Genomic DNA, 12,514 nt, shown 5'->3' on the forward strand with positions numbered 1-12,514 from the left:
TCTCAATTATAGATTTCTGCCAGTATGTGCAGCTAAGTTCAACTGATGAAAAAGGTACATAGATAAAGTATTTACCATGATATTTGGAAATATAATCTTTGTTTCACAGCCAAAGTATTAAATGGACATTTTTTCATACATTTTCAGTGGCTTATAGTCACTTACATTCCTGAATCTACCGAACGACATTATCACCTCTATCATAAGATCATCAATCTATTACAAATGTTGTTGAATGAAATCTATTTTTAAAATTACTTTCATTGCAAGTTTTAATGGTGGAGTGAATATATCTGAATTTGTCTGGGATAAGCTTCCTGTGTGGAACGAGGCATGTGTACTAAGGAGGTGCGCATATTACTACGCGGAAGCTCGAAATCTTCTGAACGTTTGGCCGAGTCCTAAGTGCTTCTCATTTGTAAAGCTTTAAGATTAGGCGTTCTCAATAACGCTACAAAACAAACGTGTGCTTGAAACTAAATATTATGGTGTGATGTAAGTATTATTCTATAGTTTTTTGAGTATTTTTATTTATGTATGAGTGTACAACGACTTTAGCGTCTCTAATTCATGTATTTCTTCTTTTTTGTAAACGGCAAACAGCTGATTTTGACGTAGAAAGACACCATCAGGGTCATTTACCTTTAAAAAGTCTTATGATATACAGTGTTAGTGCTAATTTTAACAAAATGATCATTGTTTTGTTTACTTTTTCTGTGATATGGCATGAAACTGCAACATATCATGATCTGGTTCTGAAGAGTGATGCATGACGAAAAGACGTTTATTGCAATCAGATTCTTCGCAAACGTTTTTTCCTAACAATTTGGAACGTTTTTTCGTTGAAAACATCGTAGAGTTGTAGGGTGCATTGAGAGTGTTCATCTGGCCAATTGTTTTGTGAAGTAACCTTGAGAACATAGCAATGCCTTGCTGATGACCATTTATTTACAATCAACTTCAAAATGAATTTATTTTCATTAATGCTAGTTAGCTAACTGTTTATTTTTTACACTATCAGTATCACCATGCATGTAACATTTGTGGTATTCAGTCATTTCAGTGAAGAGTAAACTGTCCCATAACCCATGTCTGCATGCATTGCATGGTTTTCTGCAATCTGCTTTGCAGTGTCCACATGCCACATGGTGTCACAGCTCCTAAAGTTTAAGCTTGGTATTGTTAATTGTGAATATAATTTATAATGAAAATTGTTTGCATATCATATCATTCAGTTTTTATTGTTTTATGATCTGATCCAAACAATTATATTAGTTGCTTTCAGATTTGACAAGCGAGCAATGCATAGGATTCAAACTGCCCCCAAATGTGTCAAAATAACTTCAAAAATGCACAGAGAAATCAATAAGACAAATTTTTACAGTAATTATGATTAAAGTATATCCACAAGACCTCAACAACTTTAAAGAAAAAATTTCTCTGTTCAGTGTTAAATTTGCCAAATTGTTGAATTGATGAAGAATATTATGTTAGTGTTAGCTTACTATAACTTAGCTATTCAAGCTGACTTAACAATAATAATATTAAGTCAATTTTTTTTTTCTGCATTAGGTTATTTTAAACCCTATCCAGTTTGCATTATATAGGTACATGTGAATATACATATTAAATATTTAATTGAAATTTGAAACATTAACCAACATTGGGGTGAAAATTTCATAAATTTGTGGGCGCAACAATTGTAGCTTTTTTAATCGCTCCTTCTAAGTTCTAACTACAGATCTATCCTCCCATTTTTATTGATTTTAAACTAGGTAATTTGACTATAACTTGAAGCTCTTGCCAGTTGCCTTTGCTTTATAATTAACTGGCCTCTAATAAAAATTTCCTTAATAAAATTAAACTAGCAATATTCCAGAACATGTAATGAGCTTTCAAATTTTTTTAATTTGCATTGAGCATCACAAATAATTTTTTTATTCATATACAACCATTTCAATTGAAAAGTGGCAAGTTAAGTGCTTATCCTCTGGGCAACCACTGGCCACTCCTTTATTACAACACTTCTCTTCAACCTCATTTCTTCTTTGTCTGTCTGTCTGAGCTACAAATCTTATAATCAACATTTAACACACTTCTACCTGTCCAATCGATCTGAAATTTGGCGCACTTGCATAAAGTTGGAGACAATGCATTAATCAATTGACAGAATAATGAATTTTATAAATTATAATTTTTTTCATTATAAAAGAAAATTTAAATATAATTTTGTCTGCTGCAAATCTTATACTAATCCATATTTGACACAATTTGACTTGTCCAATTGATCTGAAATATTGCACAATTGCATAAAGTCAGAGACAATACGTGAATCAGTTGACAGAATAAATAATTTTGAAAATGTACAAAATTTGGATACGTATATCAAATAATTTTTGAAAAATAATATCTTTTAATATTTGATAATAAAATTAGAAATTCATTGTACATGTGTAACATCCAAGACACTGGATTCTTCAGAAGTGTTGTCTTTAAAAAGGTATTTTTAAACAGATATTTTTTTCCATCTAATTAAGATGAAGGAAACACAATGGAAATCCAAGACTTGATCACATGCACACCCTCAGGCCTCAGTCTGTCACCCTGATCATATGGGAGTTGATATATTTTTTAGATACGGTTCAGAGGTTAACAGAAATTTGTAAGCTAATGCAACCTACATGATTTTAAGTAATATAGCTGCAAAATACTGCTCATCCACCACTATCTAGCTTCAGTCTACTGTAGTATTTAGCCTATTCTAAAATGTTTTCATATGGTGGTTCCTTTTTATAATATTTTGTGATTTAAAGAAATTTAAAGAGTTTCAGTAGTTGATGCTCCTCTTCAAATGAATTAATGTCATCTAATGGGAGAACCATTGCATGCTGGATTTCAATATTGGGGCATAGACAAATTTATAAAGTGCAGATGTTGCTATTGATCAATACCCATTTGATATTAATAAGGCTAAATATTCTATTTATACCAACCAATTCTTCTGCATATTTTGAAGCAAGCAAGATACAATTTTTTATACCTACATATATTAAAGTACAGTATACCATATTTTTAGAGTTTTAATTTTTACTATATATTAGAGATTAATCATATTTTGTTTTTAATTCAGAATTTGTAATAGAATTTATATAGAAATTGTTGATGCAGTTTTCTTCATTTCAATGAATTGTTTGCACTACAGCTTGTTTCTTGCTGGATCAACATCACATTCAAAGCAGCCATGACTGAGCCACCGGCTTACGGGGACATGAATGACTCGGAGGAGGAGGATAACGATTTGCAGGAGATGGAAGATGAGGGAGATGATGATGGAGAGGATGCTGATGAAAATGATGATGATGATGAAGAAGAAGAGATAGAGGAAGAAGTGGATGAGGAGGAAGAAATTGATGATGAGTATGGAGAACACTCTGATTTGGGGGTGAGTGGACCAAAGGTACCTTTAATTTAAAGTATGAAGCTTCATACAGTACCCAAGTATCACCAGTTCCATGATTGTTTTTTGTTAAATTTACTTATGTTAATTTTTTCTGATCATGATAACTGAAATTGTTTGAATTTACAAAAATTTGTGTTATGTTTTATCTAGTTACTTGATGAATTTTGTCTGATTTTGAAATTTTCACTTGTCAGGTCACTCCTCCTAAGAAGACCAACTCTATGTACTCGGGCTTCAATGACATCATCTCCGGGCCCAATTCATATTCTAGCCAGTCAGCCACATATACCACAAATATTGGCTTGAGCTCACATGAAGGTGATGGACATACAAGAAGTGCTGTCAATGTCCAGATGGTAGCCAAGTCTGCCACAGGAGTCGCATCTTATGATGGCTCACACACCAGGGTAGAAAATCCCTTATTTGATGACCTGAGCTACTACAGTGGTGACCTCAGTGATGACGCCAGCACTGGTCCTTCTCTGCCTAGCATCACTGAACAGGATGTGAGCACCCACATCAAAGGCTCCTTGTCATTTGGCCTCCCCAAGAAACTTATGATGAAAACAAAACTTTCCTCTGTACGTTCCAGCCGACCAATCTTGTTATCTAAAACCTCTATCAAAAAACCTGGGCCAAAGAAAAATGTGGGACGGGGCAATAAATCCTTTGTTGGGGATGGCAAGGATCTAAGCAATGGTGCTGAAGGTGTGGGTGAAGGTGGGTCGTGTGGAGCATCAGGAGGACTGCTGGTGCACAGACCTGTGGTGCCCCGCAAGAAGGAGACCATCAATATAGACCATCTCAGTGAGGAACTCCAGCAAGGTTACAAGTGAGTGTGTCACCTGTGAAATTGATAGACAAATGACAACGTGAATGAGAGATAATTAAATAAGTTGAATGCTAGATCATCAAAGGAAAAATTGAATCTGTCAGTGTCTTGAAAAAGTTGAATCCGTCAGTGGCTTATTTGTTGGACAAAGTCAAGTCACATAAAATATATCTTATTTCATTTATTGCATACTTGACGAACATATGTTCTTGATTGTGTTTGGTTAGCTTCTTTTGGGTCTTAACAGGCTCATCAGAAAATGTTTAATATTTTTTTTAACTAACTCAATTTGAATAACTTGCATGAGAAATATTGCCTCCATATTAATAAGTCAGTAAATTAGTTAAGTACTTTCAAGGGGCTTTCCAAGTTCATTCTTCATGCTAACCCCAGCAGCAACATAGATTTTCACCATTGCTACAACAGATAATATTAAGTCACACATCATTCTGACTAAAAGGAATGTTGCTGCTGTGCAGGATTGTGTCGGAGCTGATGAGCGACTACCACCGCACCAGCAACAGCGTCTACATGGATGAGCTCGACCTCGACCCCGTGCGCAACAGGGAGTATCTCGAGGTCATCCAGAAGCCTGTGTGGCTCAAGAAAAGTGGGTACCCAATACTGGTTAAACTTCGTTTGATGAATTATCTTACTTATGTGAGTTTCCCTATACTGGTTAAACTTACTGTGATGCATCATCTGACATATGTCACAATGTGAGTGATTCATGTATCAATCGGTTGACGTCATCATCCTGAGACTGTGCGAGTTGAGATATGCGTCTTTCATGTTACAGTTTGCTGTGGTGCATAACTTATAATTACATTATTTTAAGGTTTTTGCTACAAATGATGTTAGACTTTGAAGTTTTTGCTCGCATTGTTGCCCCATACCATCAGCAGAAGCTTCTTCCTCAGTATAAGCAACTGGCAACAAATTCTATTATACAAATGTGTATTGCAGTCATACTCTTGTGACCACACACGCTGTGCAGTCCTGACTTGTGACCACACAGCTGTGTTGTGCAAGTAACTCAGCAATACTTTACTGTTTATTAAACATCCTTAAGTCTTCCTGTACCGCAGTTTTTCATGCAAAGAAAATGCATTTTCTGCATTTAGTTGATGCCTAAAATGTTGTCTTATAGGCATATAGGCAGTCATATGTCAGCCTATCCCAGCGCCGCAATTCCCTATAACTCACAGTTCAGTCTGGAAGAACATGGGTAACAATATGCTAGTTTCCCGCATGGGTAGCGAATGTACTAATTCTATATCAAGCATTAGATGGCTGAGTAAGAAAGGTTATAAAGTACAATCTGTATTTGAATGTAAGTATAGGTTTACATTTTAAGTAGGAATATCAATGTATAGACAAAACATTTCGTGACATGGTATACGTTGTGCAGTTCGGGAGGAGCTGCTGGGGGGGCAGTACGGCAGCCTGACGGAGGTGGTGGGTGACGTGCGCCTGATGCTGGAGAACGCCTACCGCTTCTACGGCCCTGTGCACAGCTTCACTAAGAAGGGCTTGCGGCTCGAGCACGTCCTGGAGCAGAAGATTGCTCTGCTGCCCAAGTGAGTCGTCCTGACACATGGCTGACTCACCTTAGTACACGGCTGACCATGCAGTACACGGCACTTAGTATTGCTGACCATGCAGTACACGGCACATAGTATTGCTGACCATGCAGTGCACGGCACTTGGTCTGGTATTGCAGACCGTGAACTGCAAGGCCACTGCCACAAAGGCCTTCAATGGACTTATTTGTGCGCTTTAAATGCTCCATTGTTCAATATGTGGTGCCTTATAGTACCACGTGATGCCGTGTGGTGAGGTATGGTGCTATGATGCAGCATATGATGTTTTGTGGTTCCTTGTGGTGCCGTGTTGTGGTTCCTTGTGGCGCCGTGTGGTGCCTTATGGCGCCGTGTTGTGCCGTGTGGTAACGTCTTACCGTGTCGTGCAGGGAGATGCGGGAGCTGTGCAGCCTTGAGAGCACGTCAGGCAGGCCCGTGTCGCCCATCAAGGAGACGCACCGCAACAAGACCGCCAAGATCTCCGTCAACGGTCAGCTACCCGCTCTGAAAAATACATCTTATTACCACGTTTTGCTTAGCTTCGTTTCGTGTCTGTCTGTCTGTCATCAAAAATTCAGACCTTAATTTAGAGCTCTTCTGAACATTCTAGAAACTTGAAATTTGACATGCATGCTTATGCTGCCTAACAATTCAAGATTTGATCATAAGAAATAATAATTAAATTTTTTTTTTGAAAATTTTATTTTTTTAAATAAAAAATAAAATAAAAACAACACTAAAAATTCATGGTTTGAAATTGAGTTTTTTCTCGAACATCCATACTTGCCAACCCTGGAAATTGATTTGAATTGCTAAAATTGCTAACTAAAAGGGAGAAAGTAAATAAATATAAAATATATTTTTTAAAACCACGTTTTTCTGGTTTTTACAAAACTAAAAATAATGAAATAAAACAAATAAAAAAGACATTAAAAACCACGTTTTCTTAACGGATAAAAAAGAAAAACATTTACTCATACATAACATTCAAGTTATGAAAATATGTCTTACATAACATTTAATTTATGTAAAATGTTATGTACGAGTAAATGTTTTTATTTTTTGTCCGTTAAGAAAACATGGTTTTTAAAAGTTTTTTATTATTTTTTTTTATAGTTGTTTGCTGTCTTAGTTTTCGTTTGAGAAGCTAATCCAGACAGGTGTACTGACGACGAGCCAGTTGCCTTATTGGGTCTCCATACTTGCCATTCTAGGCTTCACTGCACCGCTAAGTATTTTTCTTAGGTCTCAATACTCAAGAAATTGTTGTCTTGTTTCTGAGAATAAAACTGTAATTGGCATTATGTGTAAACCATTTTTGGTACACTTATGATGCCTTTATTGACCAGTAAAGGCAACTCTAAACCCATTTAAGACTATCCATGCTCCCCCATGCTATGTGTCTCGTACCATGCTTTTTAAAATTCATGTTTTTCAATCTATCCTATCTACTATTTTTGAAATTACTCCACATGATCACTGAATTATTTGTCATATTTTTGTTGAGTATTTACGACGTTCACTGCAACCCACCAAGTTTTTGCAGTTATCATATTGCAATCACACGAGGTGATAATAACATGTTACCTACACCTCTCCTGATATGTTACCTACATCCCCCTCTGATATATTAACCTCCACCCCCCAGCAGGAGACAACTTCTTCTCGCACGTGCTGCACCGCGTGAAGGGCTGCCGTGCCGCCCCTCCCCCTGATATATTAACCTCCATCCCCCCTGATATTAACCCCCCATCCCCCCTGATATATTAACCTCCATCCCCCCTGATATATTAACCCCCATCCCCCCAGCAGGAGACAACTTCTTCTCGCACGTGCTGCACCGCGTGAAGGGCTGCCGTGCCGCCCGTGAGAAGGAGCTCAAGAGGCGCCGCATGGAGGGCCTGCGGCAGGCTAAGCTGGACCGCGAGCTGCAGGTCGTGTCCTGGGACCTGCAGCTCATGGCAGACCATCTGCAGGCCAACCACACCCCCGTCACCAACATGTGGGAGGTGGGCGTGATGGGTGTGTGGTGCGTGTGATGCGTGTGATGGCTGTGTGGTGGAAGTGTGTTGCGTCTGGTGGACCTTTATAAATTTTTTACAATGATGACAAATAAAATGTTTCCCCACAGCTGCCGAGCATCGGGCTCTTCATCTTCCTGACGCTGAACGTCCTCCACATCCCTGAGGTCTCCCAGTACGAGCTGGAGCGCATCCTGCTCCTTCCTCAGGTGGGTGCTGCCCTTAGCATCAACCCCTCAGGTGGGTGCTGCCCTTAGCATCAATCTCCCTCAGGTGGGTGCTGCCCTTAGCATCAACCCCCTCAGGTGGGTGCTGTCCTTAGCATCAATCTCCCTCAGGTGGGTGCTGCCCTTAGCATAAACCCCCCTCAGGTGGGTGCTGCCCTTAGCATCAATCTCCCTCAGGTGGGTGCCGCCCTTAGCATCAACCCCCCTCAGGTGGGTGCTGCCCTTAGCATCAATCTCCCTCAGGTGGGTGCTGCCCTTAGCATAAACCCCCCTCAGGTGGGTGCCGCCCTTAGCATCAACCTCCTCAGGTGGGTGCTGCCCTCTGCATCAAGAAAATATTTTATATTTTAGGCACAGTATTAAGTAGTTCAGCATGCCCTGCAAATGCTGCCTCGCAGTTTACTGCAGTTGGAGCAGAAAGCTCCAAGGCACCAGAATCTCTGCTTCGCAGCCGTCGCTACTTTATCGGCCTCAAATTATTAGGCTATTTAGATCTCCTGACATTTTTTCATCTTTCTGCAATTCAGATTGCCTGAGCTGAATGTTTGGCAGTGAATTGGTGAATTTACCTCAATTGAGATAACATAAAATGATGTATTTTAAGTAATATATTATAAATAATATTAATATTTTATAATATTAATACATTATAATATAATATTATGTTTGTTACTGTGGTGTTTGTGCGTGCAGAGCTCGTCGAGCTTGGCGCTGCTGATGACGTCACTGCTGAGCTCGCCGCTGGTGCGCCAGAAGCTCGGGGCCCATGAGGTCCCTGCCATGCCCTACAGCGTGTGGGCCCGCAAGCTGGCCCAGCGGGCCGCCCTCTGGTACAAGTGCTACAACAGAGAGGGTCGCGACCCCTACAAGGTGGGACTCTGAGCCTAATGGTCCTGACCTCATACCTGAATGAAAGCTCCTGGATGTGAGCATTGTCTTTCAACCATGAATTCTCGGTTGTGAATTTCCGTTAGCATGCCTCTGTTGTGTCGGAGTATGGCACTAATAACAGCTCTGTTGTGTTGGAGTATGGCACTAATAACAGCTCTGTTGTGTCGGAGTATGGCACTAATAACAGCTCTGTTGTGTCGGAGTATGACACTAATAACAGCTCTGTTGTGTTGGAGCTGTCTCTTATACACATCTAGATGTGTATAAGAGACAGGGATAACGATTTGCAGGAGATGGAAGATGAGGGAGATGATGATGGAGAGGATGCTGATGAAAATGATGATGATGATGAAGAAGAAGAGATAGAGGAAGAAGTGGATGAGGAGGAAGAAATTGATGATGAGTATGGAGAACACTCTGATTTGGGGGTGAGTGGACCAAAGGTACCTTTAATTTAAAGTATGAAGCTTCATACAGTACCCAAGTATCACCAGTTCCATGATTGTTTTTTGTTAAATTTACTTATGTTAATTTTTTCTGATCATGATAACTGAAATTGTTTGAATTTACAAAAATTTGTGTTATGTTTTATCTAGTTACTTGATGAATTTTGTCTGATTTTGAAATTTTCACTTGTCAGGTCACTCCTCCTAAGAAGACCAACTCTATGTACTCGGGCTTTAATGACATCATCTCCGGGCCCAATTCATATTCTAGCCAGTCAGCCACATATACCACAAATATTGGCTCGAGCTCACATGAAGGTGATGGACATACAAGAAGTGCTGTCAATGTCCAGATGGTAGCCAAGTCTGCCACAGGAGTCGCATCCTATGATGGCTCACACACCAGGGTAGAAAATCCCTTATTTGATGACCTGAGCTACTACAGTGGTGACCTCAGTGATGACGCCAGCACTGGTCCTTCTCTGCCTAGCATCACTGAACAGGATGTGAGCACCCACATCAAAGGCTCCTTGTCATTTGGCCTCCCCAAGAAACTTATGATGAAAACAAAACTTTCCTCTGTACGTTCCAGCCGACCAATCTTGTTATCTAAAACCTCTATCAAAAAACCTGGGCCTAAGAAAAATGTGGGACGGGGCAATAAATCCTTTGTTGGGGATGGCAAGGATCTAAGCAATGGTNGTATGACCCTAATAACAGCTCTGATGTGTCAGTATGACCCTAATAACAGCTCTGATGTGTCAGTATGACCCTAATAAAGGCTGTGTCGCGCAGGTGTTCGAGGTTCTGGGCATAGAGCCGCAGTTCTGGCAGGTCTGCGGCCCCAAGAACCCGTGCGAGGCGAGGCTCTTCCACGAGCTCAGCGTCCACCAGCGCGTGTGGCTCCTGAAGTCCCTCTGCGACTACCTGCTGGTGGGTCACATGACACATCCTGGTGGGTCACATGACACATCCTGGTGGGTCACATGACACATTTATCCCGGGGTCACATGACACATTTATCCTGGTGTGTCGCATGCTCACTTTGTAATCGGTCGAAATCATTCACTATTCGCCGCATTCATCTATCCATCTCATGTGCATCTTTTAACTATAATCAATGATGTGCGCCTCTACGACAGTTCTCGTGGCTGTCCTCTGAAAATATTTATAAAGCTGGTTGTTTTATTTGAAACGTGTTTCATTTAACTGTTTTCCTTAAACCAAATTATGTTTATCCGTACTAAGTGAAATTCTAAGTGTAATGGAATACAAGCGACAGAAGCTTCATTCAGATTGGTGTTTTGAATGAGATAGTTGCCGGCACTTCCTGCAGAGCTCGAGCCTTTTGAAAACATGTAAAGGGTGTGGCGAACGACCGGTGACAACTTCCTCCTTGTTTATTTGGTACACTACCTCAACCATACCTCGTCCTGCTCCCCATCATCTAAGATGCTTCTTCCCCCCCCCCTTAACTCAGAGCTGGTACCTCTAATGTGCTCGCTAATATTCTCCCTATAGCCTCTATAATTGGCTTCCTAATGGTCCCATTAAATGTGCTCCTGATGGCACTTCTTTCTCATTGCCTCTAGTGACCCCTAATGATTCTGATGGTTCTCCTAATGACCTCATAATGGTTCTCCTAACGGTATCCCTAGGGACCCTCTAACGGTTCTCCTAATATGACGTCTCCCTAACGATCCCCTCTGCCCCCAGAGCAACCACAAGAGCATCCTGGAGGTGCTGGAGGGCCACCCTGAGGCGGACCTGCGGGAGTATCTGCTGGGGAGCGACCGGCGGGGGTGGCAGTACCTGCACTTCCCGCAGTTCTGCGGCCGCAGTCTGCGGGTCTACAGGCGACGCTTCCCCTCTTATGATCCTCACACGGTTAGTGCCTTGACCTTTACTACCTTAACCGGTGAGTTGAGGTCTTTATTGTGTACTGATGGCCTTAACCGTTGAGTGGTGTTCTTTACTGTGGACTGGTAGTTAACCCTGTACTAGTAGCCGTGCCGATTCCATTGTACGCCAAGTACTCTCTACCTATCATTCAGGTATCATTGTGTGTCATTGTATATGTCGTACCGAAATCGCGGAATTGCCGATTCTATAGAATCTGCAGCCAGTTTACTGAATCTGTATAATCAGCTTTTCTATACCATAGGAACCTGTGTTTAGGTCAGTCAGCCAAGTTTTTTTTATGTTTCAATTTAAATTAACTTGCGCGAACTTGACCTAACCTTTTCTGATTATCGATTTATGTTCTAACTCTTAACTCTAATATCCGATTTTCTGAATCGGCAACGATACGCTGATTCTACAGATTCGGCAAACTCGCTATCGATTCCATAGAATCGGCAATTCCGCGATTTCGGTGCGGCGTATACATGTTCTAACTATAACTCTTGTATGTCATTGTATAGTGTATACACTCAGGTATCATTGTATGTCATTGTATACATAATTTTACGAAATAGTTAGAATAATTACGACGCTTTACGAGCAGATGTTCCCGACGAAGAAGGAGGACTTGGCGGCCGACGAGCGGGCCTTCACTAAGGAGCAAGTCAAGGACTTCAGGAAAATGCTCAAGGAATTCAAGAAGGTAACCCTTTATAAATATACTTACTTGAGGAGAATCTTAAATTCTATATTTTACCGTTGATTAAATAGCAGACGAGCTTTGTAGTTTGTGTATGTTTTTGCAAGCAAATGTGGTCACGTACATGTAACCGTTGTTATACTGCCATGTATGGCACTGTGGCAAGGTGGCACCGTGGCAATTACCCTTTATAAATACGTCTCATCTTCATGTTCCAGTGAAATACTTTTTATTAGGACTTGCCACTAAGGGTTCCCATAGGGATCCCTATTTAGGGTCCCCAGTAAGACGGGGATGTTTTTATGTTTATGGTTTTGCACCAACCCCTTCCCGCGGGGTTAAATCGTGAGCCCTGCCGCTGTGCTTCCTTGCATGTTATGTGACATGTTGATTGTGTGACATGTTCGTTACATGTTGTACATGTGACATGTTCGTTACATGTTGTTTGTGTG

The 12,514-nt window shown here is 40.6% G+C and overlaps 1 protein-coding gene across 1 annotated transcript in view; it reads left to right on the top strand.

Annotated features, from left to right (window-relative positions):
- Positions 1 to 372: 372 nt before the first annotated feature.
- The window catches only part of LOC108680243, a gene marked incomplete in the record, with an annotated part of 24,017 nt that continues 11,875 nt past the window's right edge, over positions 373 to 12,514 (top strand). Inside the window, 12 exon segments of the mRNA XM_018169032.2 lie at positions 373 to 495; positions 3,203 to 3,442; positions 3,655 to 4,292; positions 4,772 to 4,902; positions 5,704 to 5,872; positions 6,265 to 6,365; positions 7,688 to 7,884; positions 8,007 to 8,105; positions 8,817 to 8,993; positions 10,256 to 10,393; positions 11,177 to 11,347; positions 11,967 to 12,065. Of these exon segments, the coding sequence (XP_018024521.2) occupies positions 3,242 to 3,442; positions 3,655 to 4,292; positions 4,772 to 4,902; positions 5,704 to 5,872; positions 6,265 to 6,365; positions 7,688 to 7,884; positions 8,007 to 8,105; positions 8,817 to 8,993; positions 10,256 to 10,393; positions 11,177 to 11,347; positions 11,967 to 12,065 (2,121 nt within the window).

This window comes from Hyalella azteca, unplaced genomic scaffold (genome assembly GCF_000764305.2).
Source record: "Hyalella azteca isolate HAZT.00-mixed unplaced genomic scaffold, Hazt_2.0.2 contig3755, whole genome shotgun sequence".
NCBI lineage: Eukaryota > Metazoa > Arthropoda > Malacostraca > Amphipoda > Hyalellidae > Hyalella > Hyalella azteca.